At 33.3% G+C, this 24,693-nt stretch overlaps 1 protein-coding gene across 1 annotated transcript; it reads left to right on the top strand.

Moving 5' to 3' along the window:
- Positions 1-1,223: 1,223 nt before the first annotated feature.
- Positions 1,224-1,613, top strand: LOC115970503. Its single transcript, XM_031090133.1, has one exon. The coding sequence runs from the start codon at positions 1,224-1,226 to the stop codon at positions 1,611-1,613; it is 390 nt and encodes a 129-aa protein (XP_030945993.1).
- The last annotated feature ends 23,080 nt before the right edge of the window (positions 1,614-24,693 follow it).

Here is a 24,693-nt window from a genome sequence, read left to right as displayed (position 1 = left end):
GTACAAGAAGATTGTTTCAGGGGATGATTATTATATTTTAAACGTGAATATTAATTGTATATTTGATTCTCAACTTTTGATCTGTCTTGTTTTAATCCTTATGTTTGAGGAGTTACTCCACAAGCCTTGTGAGAAACTTACCTAAAAATCTAGGCAAGTAATTCTGGGTACAATAGTATGGCCATCGCCCATCGGAGTTGTATGAAGTTTTCTTAATTAGTTCCCAAAGTTATATGAACGTTTGATCTCAAGGCACGACCAGGAAGAATGGTGTACCATTACTTTGAAGACATTACGCTGTCAGATTGATCGTACCGGTGAGCATGGGGGCCTCAGGAAAATCTATCTGTCCGGGGCAATAATTCTGTGTGGAGAACGGAATAGTGAAAACTTCGTTCCGCATTTTACCTGTAGACGCTTAATTGGTACACGTTGTTTATTTTTGAATAGGAAATTATTGTTGCACACACAAGAAGTTTGTTTGAGGGTATAGTTATTACTTTAAACTAAGCTGTGACAGTGCTTATGCATGGGAGTAATTAACAGTAATGATGACAAAGTTATCATCACTTCGGAATTCGTGTTAAGTATCAATGTATCATATGTATGGGACATGTTGAATAAATGCAAATACTTTCATTTCATCGAACGGGCATAGGGTATTCAATGGCTTTTTTATTTTTTCTTTGGGTCTTGTTAATGGGTGCTGCACAGTATCTGTTAATGTGGTATAAAATTACAATAAAATACTCATATTTTATAAGGAGGAGGAAAAAGTTGAATTTGTGTTAGACGTGTGTCAGCTTTATTGAAAAATCAAGTTATTTTGCATACAGCACTAGCACCAGTTAATGTGATATAAAATTACAATAAAAGGAGTAGGAAAAAGCTGAATTTGTGTTAGACGTGTGTCAGCTTTCATTGAAAAATCAAGTTATTTTGGGTACAATACCCATTAATGTGATATAAAATTACAATAAAATACTCATGTTTTATAGGGAGTAGGAAAAAGCTGAATTTGTGCTAGACATGTGTCAAAACAATGCCTAGTGCACCAGAAGGTTATTGAGGAGGATAAATGTGATTTTTGTGGAGAGTGTGAATCATCGGCCCATGTTTTGTGGGGGTGTAAAGTCGCAAAAGAAGCTTGGAGCGAGACATGCTTCAAGCTGGACAATGCTGACCGCCCCCTAAGGGAGTTCCTTGATGTGGTTTGGTTGCTAATGGCTTCGTCAGGCAAGAAGGATTGTGAGAAGTTTGCGGTTACGGCGTGGCTGCTTTGGAACAACAGAAATGCTGTCAGGTATGGGGGCAAAGGCAAGAATGGGAAGACCATTGAAGGGGAAGCAAGGAGTTATATGGAAGAATATAGTGCGGTTTGTCTGAATATGAGCAACAAAACCCAGCCAACCACTCGGGGCAAACATTGGTCCCCGCCTCCTCAAGGTAAGTATAAGGTGAATGTTGATGCAGCGGTGTTTAAGGAGCAGGGGTGCTGCGGTCTTGGAGTGGTCATTAGAAATGACAGAGGCCAGATGATGGGGGCGTTATGCAAGAAGGTGGCTGCTCCTTGGGGAGCCTTAGAGGCCGAAGCAAAGGCTGCTGAAGTATGAATTATGTTTGCTTGGGACCTGGGATTGAGGGACATTATGGTGGAAGGGGATTCTCAGCTGGTAATGTTGGCGCTAAATGGCTCCAATCTCCCTGCTTCGGTCATCCAGAAAGTGGTTGAAGGCTCACAGAGGTGCCTTAGCCATTTCAAGTCTTGGAGGGCTGATCACACCAACAGGAATAATAATAGGGCTGCCCACTTACTTGCTAGGAATGCTTTAAATGTTGTTGATTGTGTTATATGGGTGGAGGACACTCCCCCTGTTATTGAACTCCAAATTCAAAATGATGTACTTCTAATGGACCTTGGTCCAAAACAATGAACTTTGCTATATGTTTGGCAATCAAAAAAAAAAAAATTGAAAAATCAAGTTATTTTGCGTACAATACCCATTAATGTGATATAAAATTACAATAAAATACTCATGTTTTATAGGGAGTAGGAAAAAGCTGAATTTGTGCTAGACGTGTGTCAGCTTTCATTGAAAAATCAAGTTATTTTGCAACTAGACCAAAGTGCCCTTTTATTTTATTTTTTTTCCAATTCCTTCATCTAACCGATTAGGCTAATTAGCTTTATGCCTTCATCTCTGGAGTCACTAACCCTTTTTTTTTTTTTTTTTTGTCCCTATACAGGAGTTGAGATTCCCGTTTCTTTTCTTTCTTCCTTTTTTTTTTTTTTTTTTTTGGTTTTTTTAAAAGGGTAATGCTAGGCTCCCATTATTTTTAAAACAAAAATATAATGAAAACAGTTTTTCCATAACAAATTTTATAATATTTTTAAAGTGGTCAATTAGATGTGACAAATTCAATTATTCATGAAATTGAAAAGAAAAAAAGGAATATATATATATATATAAATATAAAGTATATTACAAAACAAAAATGAAAAACTTTTGTTATATGTTGGGAAAAGTAAATATTAAAAGCACTGGCGGCTCCATGATTTTTTTTGGGGGGTTATTAATATCTTAAGTTAGGATTTTGTTGTGGAGAGTAAAAAATAAAATGATTAATTTTTTTTTAATATAAAGTTTTCATATAACATGCAATAATCTAACATAATATTCTAAATAGTATACAATGCAACTATACTATACAATAGTCTAAAAAAATTATTAATAGTTTAAAGATCGGTACGTAAGACAACAACAATTAAATGCATAAATAAATATAATTAAATAAATAATCATAAAATTTGTCAAAATAATAATAATTCATTATAATCATATGCAATACCGATTAAATAAAAATATATGATAAAAAAGAATAGTAACACACACAAGAGTAGGTATGGGAGTAAACGTGAAACTAAGAAAAAAAAATAGTAACTGATATAAGATTTTGCTTTTGAAGTGTATGGATTTTTAACTACACAAGTGGTCGTTCTCTTGGAATTGGAGTAAGTACTAAAAGACTTTTTGGACTCAAAAAACTGTAAAACACTTATCAAACTACTTGATTAAACATAAAGAAAATATAGAAATGAAAAAGAAAGAATGAGAAAAAAATCATATATTTAAATACAGAATATTTGGTATGGTGTAATTTTTTGCTGATGAAGAAGAAAAGTGCAAGAAAAAACAATTTTATTTTACCATCAAAGGTAAAGTAAATTAGAGTCCGGAGAGAAGGTTTATTTATTAACAAATGAGCAATTTTAATAATAGTGCTATTGACACAACATTTATGAAATAAAATCTAGATGTCAAGTTGTTAAAAGTATGTAAAAAAGTGACATCAATTATGGGATCAGATAAAAAGCCAATTACAACTTGTCATTTAACCTTTATTGTAAAAATATTATGAAAATAGCACTAAAATGATCATATTTCAAGTTTATTTCATTTGGGTTTAAACAAAATTTAGAGTCGAAATGTTCAAAATTTTATTTTAGGAGTCAAAAAAAAAAAATAATTAAAAGCAAAAAAATGAGTTTGTTTGTATAATTATTTTTAGGCTAAAATGCAAAACTCATTCTTTAAATTTCTTCAAAATTCATTTCAGTCCTCTAACTTTCATTTTTTTTTTTCCATTTCAATTCTCTAAATTTCAAATTTATTCAATTTTAAACTTTCCATCAAATTTTGTTAAAATTTTTTGAAAAAAAAAATTGGAAAATATTCTTCATCATTAATTCAATTGAATTTTTTTAATTTAAAAAATTTGAACAAAAAATTAAAAAAATTGGAAAATTAACCACAACATATAACAAAAGTTGATGAAAAAGTTATAATTGAATAAACTTGAAAGTTAAAAGACTGAAATGAACAGCCAAAGGCCTTGTAGCTGAATTAGCACCTCTCCATGTACAAAGTGCTTAGAGGTTCAAGGGGGAAAGGGTTCGAGCTGCGGGATTAGCAACATGTTGTAATTATCTCTAAAAAAAAATGACTACAATGAACGAAAGCAAAATTAAAGGATTTAAATGAATTCTGTTGAAACATAGAGGGTAAGTTTTATATTTTAGACTTTTTTTTTTTTGATATGAAGAGGGGCAATTCTTTAATGATGTTTGTCAGCTGACATAGAAAAAAACAAATGTTGCCTGCTTTTACTTAAATACCCCTTAAACCATTTTTACCAGAGTCTTTTGGGTTAATATTGCAAAATCTGAACTTAATTTGCGTTATAGGAACTGTTGAAAGTTATTTGGGATTTTAAGGAGAGAGACTGAATTTCGGTATCACCATTGCCGAAATTCAGCCAAAAGTATGAGAGAGAAGAAGAAAAAGGTGGAGAGAGAAAATGTTTAATTTCGGCAATGTGGATACCGAAATTCCTCTACCCAATTCTGCTGCCCGAGTCCTGTGTCCTGTGTGCCCGAGTGTGGAGTGTTCAAAAAAAAAAAAAAAAAAAAAAAGCAATTGTGGCAATGCCATTGCCGAAATAGGGAAAAAAAAGAAATTTTTTTTTTGGTAATTGTGGCAATGACATTGCCGAAAATGGGGAAAAAAAATGTGGTTCCGAAATCTGGGGAGGGTAAAAAAAAAAAAATTGTTACGTTCACAATAAATTGATTAGTTATTATTAGTTCAAATTTGAATTTAACACTGATAGTATTTTTTTAATCCAACAATAACAACCTGGCACTTAAAATTTGTTGTAAAAATTGTGTGCATGTATCATTTCTTAAAAAAAAAAAGTGGAATGGATTTGTGGCAATGGCATTGCCGAAATAGGGAGAAAAAAAATTGTGACAAACTAATTGTGGCAATGGCATTGCCGAAATAGGGAGGAAAAAAAAAATTTGTGAGCACCTAATTATGGCAATGCCATTACCGAAATAGGGGAATAAATTTTTTTTTTTTTAGCAATTGTGGCAATGGCATTGCCGAAAATGGGAAAAAAAAAAGTGGTTCCGAAATCTCTGGAAGAGTAAAAAAAAAAAAAAAAAGGTGTCATGTCTACAATATTTTTACAACATTTTCACAATAAATCACATGTAATTAGTTATTATTAGTCCAAAAAAAATTTGTGACAAACTAATTGTGGCAATGGCATTGCCAAAATAGGGAAAAAAAAATTTGTGGCAAACTAATTGTGGCAATGCCATTGCCGAAATAGGGAGAAAAAAAAAATTGTGACAACCTAATTGTGGCAATGCCATTGCCGAAATAGGGGAATAAATTTTTTTTTTTAGCAATTTTGGCAATGACATTGCTGAAAATGTCGAAAAAAAAGTGTCATGTCCACAATATTTTTACAACATTTTCACAATAAATCACATGTGATTAGTTATTATTAGTTCAAAAAAATTTTGTGACAAACTAATTGTGGCAATGGCATTGCCGAAATAGGAATTGCTAAAAACTTTTGTTACAAACTAATTGTGGCAATGGCATTGCCGAAATAGGGAAAAAAAAATTGTGACAAACTAATTGTGGCAATGCCATTGCCGAAATAGGGGAATAATTTTTTTTTTAGCAATTGTGGCAATGGGATTGCCGAAATTGGGGGGGGGGGGATTTTCACCTATTTCGGCAATGCCATTGCCGAAAATGTGAGGAAAAAAAAATTTGTGGCAATGGTATTGCCGAAATAGGCGAAATTTTTTTTTTTGGTAATTGTGGCAATGGTATTGCCGAAATAGGTGATTTTTTTTTGGGGGTAATTGTGGCAATGCCATTGCCGAAAATGGGAAGGGGAATAATGGAATGGAATTGTGGCAATGCCATTGCTGAAATAGGTGAAATTTTTTTTTTTAAAAAAAAGTGGTTGCCGAAATCTTGGGAGGAATTTAAAAAAAAAAGTGTTACGTTCATAATATTTTTACAATATTTTCACAATAAATCACAGGTAATTAGTTATTATTATTTCAAATTTGAATTTATCACCGAGATTACTTTTGTAATCTAACAATAACAACCTCCACTTAAAATTTGTTGTTAAAATATTGTAAAAATTGTGTGTACCTATCATTTCTTTAAAAAATAAAATGTGGAATGGATTTGTGACAATGGCATTGCCGAAATAGGAGAAAAAATTGTTCCCATTGCCGAAATAGAGGAGAGAGATATAAAAAAGTACGCATATTATTCTTTCAATATTTTTTTGACTGAACCAGTTTGGTTTGTCATGTTCTTTTAGAAATAGATAAGGATAGATTCAAGTACACTATCTGGTACATTGATTCTTATTCTAAAGTGCACGTTGTAAATAAAAACAAAAAAAGTACATAGATTCTTATAGAAGAAAAAAATGACTGATGTGCACGCTGTAAACAAAAAAAACAAAGAAAGTATATAGATTCTTACAATAGAAAAAAAAAAGATTGATGTGCACACTGTAAACCAAAAAAAGTAAAGAAAGTACATAGATTCTTACAATATAGAAGAAAAAAATCATTGATGTGCACACAGTAAACCAAAAAAGCAAAGAAAGTACATATATTCTTACACTACGGAAGAAAAAAAATGATTGATGTGCACGCTGTAAACAAAAAAAAAAAAAAGCAAAGAAAGTACATAGATTCTTACATGTACGCTGTAAACAAAAAAAAAGCAAAGAAAGTAAACCAAAAAAAACAAAGATTCAATCAACCAATCACCTTAACTCCTCATCTCATCTAATTTTTATTCTCTACAGAAAATATATTTTGCCACACCTAAATCTCCAACATGATTCTTTTTTGTCTACTCCTCATCTCATTTGATTTTTATTCTCTGCAGAAAATATATTTTGCCACGCCTAAATCTCCAACATGATTCTTTTTTGTCTTTTTATTCTTCAGTTGGTAATAAAAGGTAAGGGAAGTGCAAGGTAAGGCAAGTGCATGGCAAGGCAAGGCAAGTTGCTGAAGAATTAGAATTGCATCTCATCACAGTTCCTCAGGTTGCAAAGTTACTCTTTTACTTTGCTGCAGTGTGCCACAACTAAGGATTGTAAGTTTTTTGTTAATGTAAGTTTTTTTGCTTTGCTTATTAACTTATAGCTCTAGAAATTAATAGATTTATTATTATTGTATAAACATGTGCTTTGTAAATATTAGATGCTAATACATTGTAAAATATTATGTATTATTGTAATTGCAGTTAATATTATTTGTATGCCTATGATTATGATTATTGTTGTTGTTGTTGTTGTTCTTGTTATTCAAATTTTAGATTAATGAGTTGTGTACTGCTGCTATTAAAAAAAGCACGGAGATTGCAGGTCCTGTTTTCATATTACAATTATGGGGGTGGGAGCATCTTCCATATCTGACCCCAATTCCAATAAATCCAACAAATTTAAATGGCGACGACCCATACGGTTGCAGGTATAATATTTACTTTTTATTTCTATATAATTTTGTAATCCTTGATACTTCCAAACCCTAAATATTGTATGACAATCATTAATTGTGTATAGGTGGGATACCCAGAGAACGTTTACTCACACACCAACGCATGTTTTGCGTGCGTACCGTTTTAATCACGACACACATAATAATGAACAGGTAATATATCACAATGCATCAATGGTTAATTTACTAGTTATATTATTGTCTTGATTGATTATAACATAGTTATTGTAATTGGAATTGCAGGTTGTTTGGACACTATACGATAATTATTTGCATCCATGGTGTCTTGCAGAAAGAAATATATGGACTACAACAGCGCTATTGCTGTGCTTCCAAATTGTAGAGTATTACCACCCAGAAAGAGTTATGCAACAGTTTGGGTTGTTGCAAAGATGTCCAAGGTGGCCTACTGACAATTTGGATAAATCTGTGCATTGTGTAAAGTTGACAGGAAAGTCCACTGTCAATTGGAGAACGCAGCATGAACAATACTACCAGCGTTGGAACATGCGAGCTGAACTTCTAGTTGGGTATGACCATTTTGATTCAAGTGTGGACTACACAACATGGTACCAACAAAATAGTCACCTATTCATGACACCAGAGGCGGCTGCCCATATGTACCAGGTTATTATTTTAGGTTTTTCAATAATACTGCACTAATATTGATAACAAGTTATTTACATATCCAAATATTGCACTAATATTGATAACAAATTATTATTTTCGCTTTTTCAATAATACTGCACTAATAAATGTTATTTTCCTTTTTCTGTAGTAGCAAACTGAGGTAAAAAATATGTTAAATTTAGCTGTTGCAACCCAAATATTGCACTAATATTGATAACAAATTATTATTTTCGCTTTTTCAATAATACTGCACTAATAAATGTTATTTTCCTTTTTCTGTAGTAGCAAACTGAGGTAAAAAATATGTTAAATTTAGCTGTTGCAACCCAACAGAGGAATGATCTCACAGCACAACAAGTCCTTCCACCAATAGTAGAGGGCCTTACCCGACTGAAGTTATCGATGGAAGCAAACATTTCCTCCGTCCCTACTGAGAGGGTGACAACCTTCGGGCGACGACAAAGGCGCCAAGGAAGACAACCGCAAACCTATACTGAAACCCGCTCGTCCACCTCTGCACAACGTGGGCAATGTAGAAATGATGATGCCGGACCATCCACCTCCACACAACACAATATGTACAGCTCTACCCAAACTGGGCCATCAACATTTGCTGGTAATGAGCCAACCACCTTTAGTGAGTATAATCCAATTAATGTCAACGAGTATTGCATAAATTTATATCAACAGATTGGGTCATCCACTTCCATAGGACAAGGATTTGAGGGTTTGTTTAGCTATGACCATTATCCCCAACCTAATTCAACACCTCCCTCCTATCACCCATCGCCACCTCCATCTTATGCTGGGCAATACAATTATGGCCAAGATAGACAGTACAACTATGATTTCTGCACACCACAACCTTCCCAACCACCCCTTCATGTTGGTGATTTTTGCACGCCACAAAATACATGGGCATGTGCTCCAAACTTCGAGGAAGAGGCCTCCGTAACAGACTCTGAGGAAGATGCCTCAAATGAGGATAGTGGGGAAGATGTAGAAGATAGCCAAGATATGGAGGTGTCTTCAGATAATGAAAATGACGACTGTGGTAATTATCAAACAGAGGTTGATATTAGAACACAGCCGAGGCGCATGGGGAGAAGTCCTGTGCAAGCACGAAGGTACCCATAACGAGAAAATAGGCATCCTCCATGTTGTGGAACACAGCAAAAATTGAATGTATCCCATTGTCGCAATCGCTAATCAAAGTAAAATGACTGTTTATTAAAAATATATTAAAGTATTATCATTATTTATGCATCATTGTAGCAAAAAATATTATGCCTAGATAGTATACATAGCACATTATATTACTAACTGTAAGACCTTTGTGAAAATAAGAAATGTGTACTTATTTTTTGGCATTTGAAATTAGTGCCCAATTAATCTAATCATACATCTATTTACTATAATTGTCCATTCCTAATCCGACATAGAATCTATATGTGTAGCCACAACTGTAGGCGCATAATAGGCGGAATAAAAAAGGTGTCAAACTTCAATAAATGGGAAATCTTTTTTCCTTTGCATGATGGCTATTGTGGTGTACATTTTTATTTTCATCCTCCACAGCCTCTCTTCCAAACCCTTGTAAAAGTGTCAAAGACAAAAAAAAGTACATAGATTCTTTTTCTCCATAGCATCTCTTCCACAGCCTCTCGTACATTGATTCTTATTCTAAAGTGCACGCTGTAAACAAAAACAAAAAAAAGTACATAGATTCTTATAGAAGAAAAAAAAAGACTGATGTGCACGTTGTAAACAAAAAAAAAAAGAAAAAAAAAGAAAGTATATAGATTCTTACAATAGAAAAGAAAAAATGATTGATGTGCACACTATAAACCAAAAAAAAAAGCAAAGAAAGTATATAAATTCTTACAATATGGAAGAAAAAAATGATTGATATGCACACAGTAAACCAAAAAAGCAAAGAAAGTACATAGATTCTTACAATATGGAAGAAAAAAATGATTGATGTGCACGCTGTAAACAACAATAAAGTACATAGATTCTTACAATACCGAAGAAAAAAATGATTGATGTGTACACTGTAAACCCAAAAAAGCAAAGAAAGTACATAGATTCTTACAATACTGAAGAAAAAAATTGATTGATGTGCACGCTGTAAACAAAAAAAAAAGCAAAGAAAGTACATAGATTCTTACGTGCACGCTATGAACAAAAAAAGCAAAGAAACTAAAAAAAATAAAACAAAGAGTCAATCAACCAATCACCTCAACTCCTCATCTCATCTGATTTGTGGCAATGGCATTGCCGAAATAGAGGAGAGAGATATAAAAAAAAAAAGTACGCATATGAAAAAAAATACCCTATAAGGATAGATTCAAGTACAATGACATTGCAGAGATTCTTTTCAGTATTTGTGGCATTGCAGAGATTCTTTCAGTATTTTTATGTTGCTGAAATAGAGGAGAGAGATATAAAAAAAAAGTACGCATATAAAAAAAAGTACCCTATAAGGATAGATTCAAGTATAATGGCATTGCAGAGATTCTTTCAGTATTTGTGGCATTGCAGAGATTCTTTTAGTATTTTTTTGACTGAAGGAGTTTTGTTTGTCATGTTCTTTTATGGTAAAAGTACCCTATAATGTCACTGAATTTAATTGATATGAAACTTGCATCCTATTTATACAACACTAATGTCACTGAAATTTCCACAGTTCTTATTTTCTACTCTTTTTCCCCTATAAATTCCATCAACCTTCTTCTCCACTCTTGTTCCCCTCATAATTTTACCAACCATTTTCAAATCATGCGTGCCATACATTTTACAAACAACTATAAGTAACAACATTTGCAAATATCTATCCGTTCGTTATCTCTTAGAAGGTGAGTTATATTTCTTAAGTAGTTACTTTTCTTTTTATAATATTCATGTTGATATGTTTTGGGGGCATAGCTAAGCATGGAAATCTTGTTTTTGTTAAATTATTTGTTCATGCAAATCTTATTTTTGTATTATGTGTTTTGCAACATGAACTGATTTGTATGATATGTTTTAAATTATTTGTCCATGAATTCTTGCCTAAATTTCAAAATTGACGTATATTTCCTTAAAGAAATACTTAGTTTGTTAGCCTATAATATACACGTATGCTATAAGAAAACCAAAAAAAAAAAAAAAGGTTAGTATACGTTCATAAACCTTAATAAAAAATAATTTAATACTATTATTATCAATGAATATTTTTAATGGATTACCTTCTTGTATTGAATTGTAATGGTTGTGTAGTGTTAATTTATTAATACTATTATTATGTTTTAGTGTAGATGGCAGAAAATTTGTCCATTTTTCTCATCCATTCCGGTGGAATAATTAAACATGGAGAAAATGGGGTTTATTACGAAGGGCCACCTCCTTCTGTACTTCCATTAAGCCGGGGTGTTACATTTGAAGATCTATGTAATGGAGTAGCATCCATGCTTCATATAAATAGAGAAGATTCAAAATTGACTATTTGGTATAGATTTCCATTTCAATGTCATCCACATCCTGTGACTTACCAGCAAGTTTTGGTAGCAGATGATAATGGTGTCAATGCAATATTCGATATGTTAGACCGCCAATATGGATTTGTAGGTGCAGAGTTATACGTGGGTGTAGAGCCTATAAGAAGCCACCGAGATGTTTTTCCCATTCGATATGCCAACGAAAGACTGAGTGCATCGTTTAGTTATTCACATGGCGGGCACTTCCATGATCCATATGCCACTCATATTGGTCATTATTCTCAAGATGCGGTTCATTCCCCAATCAACATTGGCGGTGCTGACTATCATGCTCCATATACCCATGTTGCAACTGAGGACCAACATGTTCCTTCTCGGCCAATGAACAACAGTGATGCTGACTATGGTAATCCAATTGAGCATGGCACACAAGAGGCTACTTGTTTTGAGTTTGAAGCTCAGTATGACCAAACCGCCACTCAGAGAGTTGCTAATGATCCCAATGATACACATTGCATAGCAGCTACTATTGAAAATGCGGTCCATACATTATCAGAAAGGATGCAGACCATGGATAGTGATGACCAACTTGATGACGATGAGGTGCTTGATGATATTGGAGATGAACAGGAGCATCCAAATGAAGGTAATCATGAAAGCAGTCCAACTATGGCAGTCCATCAACCTTCATCACTAAGCTTTTCACAGAACATGTGGGATAATATGATTGATCCAACCCACCATTTGAAAAGCCCACTCAGAGTATTTGGGACCCTACCCAAGAGTTTTATGTGGGCTTGCTTTTTGCCGATAAGGATGAACTACAAGTTGCTGTTAAACGCTATCACATCAAGAGGAACCAAACATTTTGTGTAAGAGAGTCAGATCCAGAATGTTGGTCTGTAAGGTGCAAAAATTGTTCTTGGCGTCTTCGAGCATGCTTTCGGGCTACATATGGGTTGTTTGAGGTTAGGAAATACAATGGTCCACACACATGTACACAGTCCACGCTCACACAAGATCACGAGCAATTAGACACCCATGTTATTGAGAAAGAGTTGAGGGATGTTGTCAAAAATGATCCAACCATAAAGATTGCTTCACTTCAACAAACTCTTTACAATAAGTACCAATACAGGCCTTCTTATTTTAAGGTGTGGGAGGCAAAAGAGAAAGCAATTGGTAGAGCGTTTGGTGATTGGGACAAATCTTACCAATTATTGCCAAAATGGTTGAAAGTTTTGATTGATTCAAACCCGGGCAGCAGGGTTATTTGGAGAACAATACCTGCTACTATGCCAGGCTATGCGATATTCGAGAGAGTGTTCTGGGCTTTTGGTCCATCAATTGAAGGTTTTCAACATTGTAGGCCAGTGATTAGTATAGATGGAACTTTCCTATATGGTAAGTACAAAGGTACGTTACTGATTGCATTAGCGTGGGATGGTGACAACAGACTTTTTCCACTTGCCTTTGCCATTGTAGAGAAGGAAACTAATGATAGCTGGTATTGGTTTTTGCGTTGTATTCAGATTAATGTCATTAATTGGGAAGGGTTATGTGTCATATCTGATTGTCATCCTGGTATAATGGCAGCGATATGGACTATATGTCAATCGACACGTTAGTATCATCATTTTTGCCTTCGCCATGTGGCTAGCAATTTCAATCAACAAATTGGGAATAAAAACTTGAAGGCTATGGTAATGTGGGCAGACATGGAGAATCAGTTACGAAAGTATCAAATCACCAAGGATAGAATTACTCAATTAAGTGCAGATGGTGAGAAGTATTTAAGTGAAATGCCGGTGGAAAAGTGGACGTTAGCATACGATGGTGGACATCGTTATGGGGCAATGACCACAAACTTGTCTGAAAGCTTTAACGGAATTCTAAAGATTGCTAGAAATCTGTCCATAACTGCATTAGTTGAACTTACATACTATCGTTGTGTAGCCTATTTTGCCGATTGGTATACTAAGGCATGTGCAGAGGTTACTACCAGTGAACGCATTACGGCCTATGCAAAGAATAAATTCAATAAATGGGAAAAAAAAGGCATCAAAGCATTCAGTTACTGTGTTCAGTCATGAAGATGGTCTGTTTGAAGTCAGAACACCAATAAACCCTAACTCTGCATATAGGGGTAATCATCGTCATGAGGTAAATTTGAGGCAGAACACTTGTAGTTGTCAAAAATGGCAGGTTTATAAGATTCCGTGCTCACATGTCATTGCCATGTGTAAATATCAAGGCATCTCTGCAATGCTATATATTGACCGTTGCTACCATTTGCAAGAACAAGTTGCTTGTTATGCACCTAGATTTCGCATGGTTCCAGACAGTGTACATTGGAATGAGCCTAATTTCTTGGTCTTGTATCCTAATGTCAAGCTGCGCCGTGAAAAAGGTCGACCAAGAACAACTCGACTTCGAAATGAAATGGACGAAGGGGTAGAGCATCAACCAAGGCCATTGTGCAGTCTCTGTAGGCAAGAAGGCCATAATAGAATAACATGCCCCACTCGAACTGTGGCTGGCTCCACTAGTGGCTAAACTGAATGACCCAACATAAGTATTCAATCTACTTCAGTGGATTGGTTGGATTGTTGTTGTTGTTGTTGTTTTTTTTTTTTTTTAATTATGTTTTTAGGAGTTGGACCATATTGTTAGTTTGTATTATTTGAAAGAACATGGTACTAATTCCATATGCTATGATGTTTTGTAGCACTGCAAGTTGGATTGGGGTGTACGTTTATTTATTTTGTTTCTGTGTGTGTCTATATATATATTGTGTATTATAGTTTAGGGTTTCGATAACACCTTAAAATGTATACTTTTTATGGAGTGCTTGGGTCATTTACCATGTTTGAAAGCTTCAAATAAGGAAAGAAATCAAAGGGCCACAATCTGAAGAGGAAAAATCAGATTTGAGCACTACGTACTTTAGAATAAGAATCAATGTACGAGAGAGTGTACTTGAATCTATCCTTATCTATTTCTAAAAGAATATGACAAACCAAACTGGTTCAATCAAAAAATATTGAAAGAATAATACGCTTACTTTTTTTATATCTCTCTCCTCTATTTCGGCAATGGCATTGCCACAATTTTTTTTTCTCCTATTTCGGCAATGCCATTGCCACAAATCCATTCCACATTTTATTTTTTAAAGAAATGATAGGTACACATAATTTTTACAATATTTTTACAACAAATTTTAAGTAGAGGTTGTTATTGTTAGATTAAAAAAGTAATCTCAGTGATAAATTCAAATTTGAACTAAAAATAACTAATTACCTGTGATTTATTGTGAAAATATTGTGAACGTAACACTTTTTTTTTTAAATTCCTCCCCAGATTTCGGCAACCACTTTTTTTTTTTTTTTTTTTTTTTTTTTTTTTAAATTCACCTATTTCGGCGATGGCATTGCCACAATTCCATTCCATTATTCCCCTTCCCATTTTCGGCAATGGCATTGTCACAATTACCAAAAAAAAAAAAATTCACCTATTTCGGCAATACCATTGCCACAATTACCAAAAAAAAAAATTTCATTTATTTCGGCAATACCATTGCCACAATTCTTTTTTTTTTTCCCCCCTCACATTTTCAGCAATGGCATTGCCGAAATAAGGGAAAAATTTTCCCCCCCTATTTCGGCAATCCCATTGCCACAATTACTAAATTTTTTTTTATTCCCCTATTTCAGCAATGGCATTGCCACAATTAGGTTGTCAAATTTTTTTTTTTCCTCCCTATTTCGGCAATGGCATTGCCACAATTAGTTTGTCATAATTTTTTTTCCCTATTTCGGCAATGCCATTGCCACAATTAGTTTGTAACAATTTTTTTTTTCCTATTTCGGCAATGCCATTGCCACAATTAGTTTGTCACAAAATTTTTTAAACTAATAATAACTAATCACATGTGATTTATTATGAAAATGTTGTAAAAATATTATGGACATGACACCTTTTTTTTTTTTTTTTTTACTCTTCCCCAAATTTCGGAACCATTTTTTTTTTTTTGTTTTTTTCCCCATTTTCGACAATGCCATTGCCACAATTGCTAAAATTTTTTTTTATTCCCCTATTTCGGCAATGGCATTAGGTTGTCACAAATTTTTTTTTCTCCCTATTTCGGCAATGCCATTGCCACAATTAGTTTGTCACTTTTTTTTTCTCCCTATTTCGGCAATGGCATTGCCACAATTAGTTTGCCACAATTTTTTTTTCCCTATTTTGGCAATGCCATTGCCACAATTAGTTTGTCACAAATTTTTTTTGAACTTGATGATTCCTTGGATATCAGTGGGTTGACAAGACTCGAGCGATGATCTTTGGGCTATCTCCTGTAATACAAAGAACACTGAATCAGAGGGGACCGGCCAAAAATCCTCCAATGATGAAGTTAGTTACTCTTGAACTCTCTGTAAGAAAGAAGTATTCTCTCAAAAAATGAAATTGTCTGAAATCCCCTTACCCTCCATCGAAGTAGCCTTATATAGTATGTGTGGAATGGTTATCTATTTAGTAACCATTCCCAATGTCGAGGAGTCCGGAGAATTGGGGGTAACTTCCATAACCGATATGGAAGTTACCTGGGTTGGATGGCCGGTGAACTCGTCCATCCTTAGTAAAGATGGACGAGACTTCCACGATGAGCTCGTCCATCTTTAGTGAAAGATGGACGAGACCATCTTGGAAGGCTTGCCCTGCGTAGATGATGTGTAGATTCCATGAGGTATTGTTCGTCCATATATGGACGAGGTTCGCCAGAACGCTTGGAACTTTCTCTTCGCCTATCGTAGCTTCTTTCATTGGACGAGACATATGGACGAGTTATGGACTTGGATGATTTGTGACACCATCAGAACTAATAATAACTAATTACATGTGATTTATTGTGAAAATGTTGTAAAAATATTGTGGACATGACACATTTTTCTTTTTTTACTCTTCCAGAGATTTCGGAACCACTTTTTTTTTTCCCCATTTTCGGCAATGCCATTGCCACAATTGCTAAAAAAAAAAATTTTATTCCCCTATTTCGGCAATGGCATTGCCACAATTAGGTGCTCACAATTTTTTTTTTCCTCCCTACTTCGGAAATGCCATTGCCACAATTAGTTTGTCACAATTTTTTTTTCTCCCTATTTCGGCAATGGCATTGCCACAATTAGTTTGTCACAAAATTTATTTTTTTCCTATTTCGGCAATGCCATTGCCACAAATCCATTCCACTTTTTTTTTTAAGAAATGATACATGCACACAATTTTTACAACAAATTTTAAGTGCCAGGTTGTTATTGTTGGATTAAAAAAAATACTCTCAGTGTTAAATTCAAATTTGAACTAATAATAACTAATCGATTTATTGTAAACGTAACAATTTTTTTTTTTACTCTCCCCAGATTTCGGAACCACATTTTTTTTCCCCATTTTCGGCAATGCCATTGCCACAATTACCAAAAAAAAAATTTCTTTTTTTTCCCTATTTCGGCAATGGCATTGCCGCAATTGCTTTTTTTTTTTTTTTTTTTTTTGAGCACTCCACACTCGGGCACATAGGACACAGGACTCGGGTAGAGGAATTTCGGTATCCACGTTGCCGAAATTGAACATTTTCTCTCTCCACCTTTTTCTTCTTCTCTCTCATACTTTTGGCTGAATTTTAGTAATGGTGATACCGAAATTCAGTCTCTCTCCTCAAAATCCCAAATAACTTTCAACAGTTCCTATAACGCAAATTAAGTTCAGATTTTGCAATATTAACCCAAAAGACTCTGGTAAAAATGGTTTAAGGGGTATTTAAGTAAAAGCAGGCAACATTTGTTGTTTTCTATGCCGGCTGACAAACATCATTAAAGAATTGCCCCTCTTCATATTTAAAAAAAAAAAAAAAAAGACTAAAATATAAAACTTACCCTCTATGTTTCAGCGGAATTCATTTAAATCCTTTAATTTTGCTTTTGTTCATTGTAGTCTTTTTTTTTAAAGATAATTAAAACATGCTGCTAATCTCGCAGCTCGAACCCTTTCCCCCTTGAAACCCTAAACACTTTGTACATGGAGAGGTGCCAATTTAGCTACAAGGCCTTTGGCTGTTCATTTCAGTCTTTTAACTTTCAAGTTTATTCAATTATAACTTTTCCATCAACTTTTGTTATATGTTGTGGTTAATTTTCCAATTTTTTTAATTTTTTGTTCAAATGTTTTAAATTAAAAAAATTCAATTGAATTAATGATGAAGAATATTTTCCAATTTTTTTTTTCAAAAAATTTTAACAAAATTTGATGGAAAGTTTAAAATTGAATAAATTTGAAATTTAGAGAATTGAAATGGAAAAAAAAAAATGAAAGTTAGAGGACTGAAATGAATTTTGAAGAAATTTAAAGAATGAGTTTTGCATTTTAGCCTAAAAATAATTATACAAACAAACTCATTTTTTTGCTTTTAATTATTTTTTTTTTTTGACTCCTAAAATAAAATTTTGAACATTTCGACTCTAAATTTTGTTTAAACCCAAATGAAATAAACTTGAAATATGATCATTTTAGTGCTATTTTCATAATATTTTTACAATAAAGGTTAAATGACAAGTTGTAATTGGCTTTTTATCTGATCCCATAATTGATGTCACTTTTTTACATACTTTTAACAACTTGACATCTAGATTTTATTTCATAAATGTTGTGTCAGTAGCACTATTATTAAAATTGCTCATTTGTTAATAAATAAACCTTCTCTCCAGACTATAATTTACTTTACCTTTGATGGTAAAATAAAATTGTTTTTTCTTGCACTTTTCTTCTTCATCAGCAAAAAATTACACCATACCAAATATTCTGTATTTAAATATATGATTTTTTTCTCATTCTCTCTTTTTCATTTCTATATTTTCTTTCTGTTTAATCAAGTAGTTTGGTAAGTGTTTTATAGTTTTTTGAGTCCAAAAAGTCTTTTAGTACTTACTCCAATTCAAAGAGAATGACCACTTGTGTAGTTAAAAATCCATACACTTCAAAAGCAAAATCTTATATTAGTTACTATTTTTTTTTCTTAGTTTCACGTTTACTCCCATACCTACTCTTGTGTGTGTTACTATTTTTTTTTATCATATATTTTTATTTAATCGGTATTGCATATGATTATAATGAATTATTATTATTTTGACAAATTTTATGATTATTTATTTAGTTAGATTTATTTATGCATTTAATTGTTGTTGTCTTACGTACCGATCTTTAAACTATTAATAATTTTTTTAGACTATTGTATAGTATAGTTGCATTGTATACTATTTAGAATATTATGTTAGATTATTGCATGTTATATGAAAACTTTATATTAAAAAAAAATTAATCATTTTATTTTTTACTCTCCACAACAAAATCCTAACTTAAGATATTAATGACCCCCCAGAAAAAAATCATGGAGCCGCCAGTGCTTTTAATATTTACTTTTCCCAACATATAACAAAAGTTTTTCATTTTTGTTTTGTAATATACTTTATATATATATATATATATATATATATATATATATATATATTCCTTTTTATCTTTTCAATTTCATGAATAATTGAATTTGTCATATCTAATTGACCACTTTAAAAATATTATAAAATTTGTTATGGAAAAACTGTTTTCATTATATTTTTGTTTTAAAAATAATGGGAGCCTAGCATTACCCTTTTGAAAAAACCAAAAAAAAAAAAAAAAAAAAAAGGAAGAAGAAAAGAAACGGGAATCTCAACTCCTGTATGAGGACAAAAAAAAAAAAAGGGTTAGTGACTCCAGAGATGAAGGCATAAAGCTAATTAGCCTAATCGGTTAGATGAAGGTATTGGAAAAAAAAATAAAATATAAGGGCACTTTGGTCTAGTTGCAAAATAACTTGATTTTTCAATGAAAGCTGACACACGCCTAGCACAAATTCAGCTTTTTCCTACTCCTCATAAAACATGAGTATTTTATTGTAATTTTATATCACATTAATGGGTACTGTACGCAAAATAACTTGATTTTTTAATTAAAGCTGACACACGTCTAACACAAATTCAGCTTTTTCCTCCTTCCCATAAAATATGAGTATTTTATTGTAATTTTATATCACATTAATGGGCGCTGCGCTCAAAATAACTTGATTTTTCAATGAAAGCTGACATACGTCTAACACAAATTCAGCTTTTTCCTACTTCTCATAAAAAATGAGTATTTTATTGTAATTTTATACCACATTAAAGACCCTACCATGTATACTGCTTTGAAGTGCACTACCATAATATTGTCATTTATTTCAGGAAGACTCTTTTTAAGTGTGACGCACTTATAGCTATAGGATAGTACTTTAGGTAAAAGAAATTTTGTTTCACATTTATGAATTGATTTTCTTATTCTTTTAAAAAATAATAAAAGTATTCTTCCACAAAGAGTTTGTTTCATTAAGTGTTTTATTCAATTGAATAAAAATATGAGAAAATTAGTAAAACTAGAGAATGATAGAAAAATGGGAGGCTAGGAAGAAAAAGATTTTAATTTTTCATTGTGTATTTAATTAAATTTATTTTGTTTTTGTGGGGCCTAATAATTTATGGGCCAGACCCATTTACCCGTGGGGAGTCCAAGGGCCCAAGCCGAGGAGGGCTATGCCCCAAGCTCAATAATATAAAGTACAAGATAGCCTTGGGATACAGCCGAGGACAGTTCAGTCCTCGGCAGACCCAAAGTCCCACCGGAAAGAAGGGCAAAAACTGTATAGGACTAAGCTTGAAAGAAAATCTAAAATATCCAGGGAACGCTGCCCTTACTGCCATTCAATACTCTGTACCTGACAGAGCCGTGTTCTTCAGCTTTTACAACCACCCCCAACGACTTTGGGTATGGACTGATGGGACAAGTATCAGTCTTGGAAAGGTTGACCCTACACGTGGACGAAGGACAGTGAACGCAGACTAGTATAAAAGAAAAAGTAAGTAATCTGGGGGAGTGGCTGGGAAAGATGGCCAAAAACCAGAGCCTCCCAGCCCACCTCCAGGAGAAGGACTCCAGGGGTGAAGACAACTTAACCATGCATGAACACCACGAAAAACCCACCGCCTGGTGACCAAGGCCTAGCCTTTCAAACCCACACTCTACAAATCATATTGTCTGGGCCTTTTTACGTGCGAACCCAATACTGTTACGGTTCGTTACAAAATCGTGTCCTTACAGTTTTGTTTTTTATTTTTTATTTAGAAGAAGGCTGAAAATTTAATTAAAGAAATGTCATATAGGCTTGGATTATAATATTAAGATGTGATGGAACATTCTCTATATATACCAAAAAACTTGTGACATGTTTAGCATATCTAGTAAGGCTATTTCCCTCTACTTTGTGAGTGTGTTTGTTTCTTAAAAAAAAAACCTTTGTACTAACATTACTTTTAGAAGTCAAGAAAAGAAGTCAAAAGAGGAATGGAAAGCAAATAAGGCTAGGGGTGTGTGTGGTTCAGTAAGGGCGGTTTTTTTTCAAATTTATTACCGAACCGATAGAGATCGGTTTTTTCATAATTGGAATCGATGCACACCGTCTAGGGTCGGTTTTCCCATTTATAGCGGTGCGGTTTTTGCGGTGCGGTTTAATCGGTTTGAAATATTAAAAAAAAGCTATTTTTTCAATAATAAAAAAATTGGGCTTTCAAGCCCAATATCAATATATCAACTTGTTCAAGAAACCTGTACCAAATAATGTATTTTTCATTTCATAATGATCCAAAATTTCAACTATATTAAATAAATAAATAACTAACTAAAAACTAACTAAATAAAAACTCAATAAATAAATAAACTCACACAGTCACACCACACGCACGACACAACTCACAGTCACACAGTCACACGCATAAATAACTAAATAAATTAACCGAGTCTCAGTCAACAGTACACACTCACACGCACGCCTTTGTCTCCTCCAATCTGCAATCTCCATTTCTAACTCTAACTCTCTAAGTCTCTTACTCACTTCTCTAACTCCAACAACTTACATAGTCACACTCACACTCACACGCACAACTACAAACAGTCAACATCTCTTTCACTTCGTTTCCATTAAAACCAAAAGAAAGGGGCTGAGTTGATGGCTTACCGTGGTTTGGCGCGGGGAGCTGCTGCTACTGCTGCTGCGAGGTGCGACTCATGCCTGCGAGACCGCGAGCGAGAGGCTAGAGGCGAGGAGAGCGACTGGGGCAAGAGCGAGAGAGAGAGTTAAGGGTCCCAGATGTGAACAGAATGAATTTATAGTGAGGTAAGTGTGTGTCTGTGTCTGAAAACCTACATAAAACGATGCCGTTTTGTGTTTTGTGTTTTTTTTTTTTTAATAACCCAATACGTTATACGACAACGTTTTACTAAAAAAATTTAAAATAGATACACACCTAAACGACACCGTAGTATCCTGATCTGAATTGAAAATATATCTCTGTTTGTATCGGTTCAGTTCGGCTCTACTCGGTGCGTGCTTTGCGTCTTCGATGTCCTTACCGCACCGGCATCGGAGCTCCGTTCGCGTTCCGATCGCCGGCATCGGCTCCGTCGGTCGGTGCTAATGGCGGTGCGGGAGGGTCGGTGTCGGTCGGTGTTGTCGGCTCCGGTGATAGTTTGCACACCCCTAAATAAGGCTATTTAGGAATCAACAGTTCTTTATTAATTAGAATATGAAAATTAAATGTTGCCTACGTCAAACGTTGATAGGTTAGTCTAATAATTATTAGGCTAGTCTAGGATATTAAGGACATGTTTCGTTAGATTCAGCAAAAAAAAAAAAAGACTTGTTTTTGTTGGGTTTCAAGACTTTAGGTTTAAATATATTAGAACTTTAATTTGTAATGTTGGCAAATTATGATCAAAACGGTTTAGTCTTGTTTAGACTTGCTCAAAGTATTTGATTTTTATGTAAAGTTGGAATCGAGTTACTGCAGAATTTATTGTTCAATTCTGTCTGGCTCGATTGATCGAGAATTAAACTCGATCGATCGAAAGTCGTGCAGATTGTTTTTTTTGCAGAAATTTCCAACTCAGCCCAAGCCTGTTTGACGTGTAGGGTTTTATGCTTTGTCTTAAGTATAAAAGGGAAAACCTTAGCCACGTTTTGGAGATACTCCTTATGCAGTTATGCTATGTGTGAGAATCTTTTGTGAGATCAAGAGGTGTTTGCCTTCACACATACTTAAGGTTTCCAAGTTTCAAGATTATGTCAAGAACTTGGTGATCGATTCAGTTGCTGCATTAAAGAGCTTAAAGATATACAAGCGGGTGTGCTTATAATTGCTGGAATTCAAGAAAGAAGTAGTTCGTGGACTCGGAGCTGTCACGTGGTCGTGGTAGTAAGTTTCCTACTCGAGGTAGCAATAGGATGTTAGTTGTCTAAGTCACTATTGTGTAAACTTCAATTCTTTTATAGTGGATCAAGGTTTACCTTTAGGATAGCTAGATTAAATCCTCCCCAGGTTTTTTCTGGTTTGGTTTCCTAGGTCATCATATCTTTGTGTTCTTTATTTTCCGCACTTTACATAGATATGATATATTTGTGTTAAACTAGATTTGTTAATTTGACTAAGTAATTACTTGGCTAATTACCTAGGTTAATCAAGTTGTGTTTTAAGGGGTCTAAAAACGTACTGATTCGTTAGTTTTTAAAAAGGTTAAAACTGTTATAAATTTTTATTACACAATGTTTACAAATCGATAATATCACAATAAATGTGAATAGTAAATTCAAAAACAAAATAAGAATCTATGGTGATTATGTTGTGAATGATGAATATGAATCAATTACCGAGAATATAAGATGATAGAATTGAATAATTATATCTATTTATTTCTTTTAATACTAACATTTGAGTAGACAAAAACATAAACAAAATAATGTTTTTTTTTTTAATACTAGGTTGGCTAGGATTTTTTTTTTTGGTTGAAGTTAGAACATTCATAGTGGTGGTGCTAAAAATTTTAGCTTTTAGCACTTCAAAAAGCTATTTTATTTATTTTACCATCACACTTTACAATACACCAAATATCAAATGTTCTATTTTTTATTACTCTATTTAAAATAATATAAACAACTCATTAAAATAATAAAGGAAGTAAGAAAATTTGAGTTTTTTAATTAAAGAAAGAGATATAATCTTAATAAGATATTGTATTTTATTTTTAACAACTTGCTATTGTTAAGTGGTATTTATACCAGTTTACTATAGTTACAAAAAATTTAACTTTTTCTTCTTCAATAACACATGATTTTTTGGTTCTTTGTTGGCAAAATAGTTTTTTTTTTTTTTTTTTTTGCTAAAATACAATCACCATTGTGAATATTTTTATTATTTTTGTTGAGTTTTTGGGTTAGATAGTTGCTATTTGAGTGAGGCTAGTTAGACTTATTGAGCAGAAGGTGACTTAAGGTTTTAGAACGGGGGATCAACTACAAAAATAACATATATTATAACTAAAAATTTTTTTACCCCTAAACATATCGATACTGACTATTAATAACTATATTATAGTTGAAATAATATTATTTGAGTTAATTAAATAAAATGACTTTTATTTGATAAATTATAAATAATAATTTGATATCTTATGAACTTAATTACAAATTTTCACAATCTAATCTCAAATCTATATAAATATATTTTTATGCATGTATACATACAATAACAACAACAACCACGGGCATAGTCATAAATTTTTGTTTGGGGGGGGGGGGGCCAACTTGTGATACTAATTTATTAGCCTATACAAACTTTCATACACATGCACAAACACAAACATCTATACACACATATAACTTAGTATCCTCCATAGTGAATCCTTAAAATTTTCATTTCGAATATAAGTGTTTGTTTGACAAAGATTATTTTTGCCAACTTATTTTACTATTAAGCTTATTTTTACTACTATTTAACTTATTTTTGCTACTATTTATGAGTCCTATTGCACTTTTTGTACTATTCATAGGTTTCACTGTACTATTTATAAGTCCCACTGTACAAGCCAAATCCCATTTTGTAGGCTAATTATTAAAATGTTAAATATTTATATATAGTATAAAAATATTTTTAAAATATGTTTTTTTGGGGGGGGGGGGGGGGGGGAATCTTGTAGCTCCGCCCTTGACAACAACCACCACTACCAAGCCTTAGT

Source organism: Quercus lobata, chromosome 2 (genome assembly GCF_001633185.2).
Source record: "Quercus lobata isolate SW786 chromosome 2, ValleyOak3.0 Primary Assembly, whole genome shotgun sequence".
In the NCBI taxonomy this organism is placed as follows: Eukaryota; Viridiplantae; Streptophyta; class Magnoliopsida; order Fagales; family Fagaceae; genus Quercus; species Quercus lobata.
The sequence above is the reverse complement of the archived record's forward strand: the minus strand, read 5'-3'. Positions and strand labels throughout refer to the sequence as shown.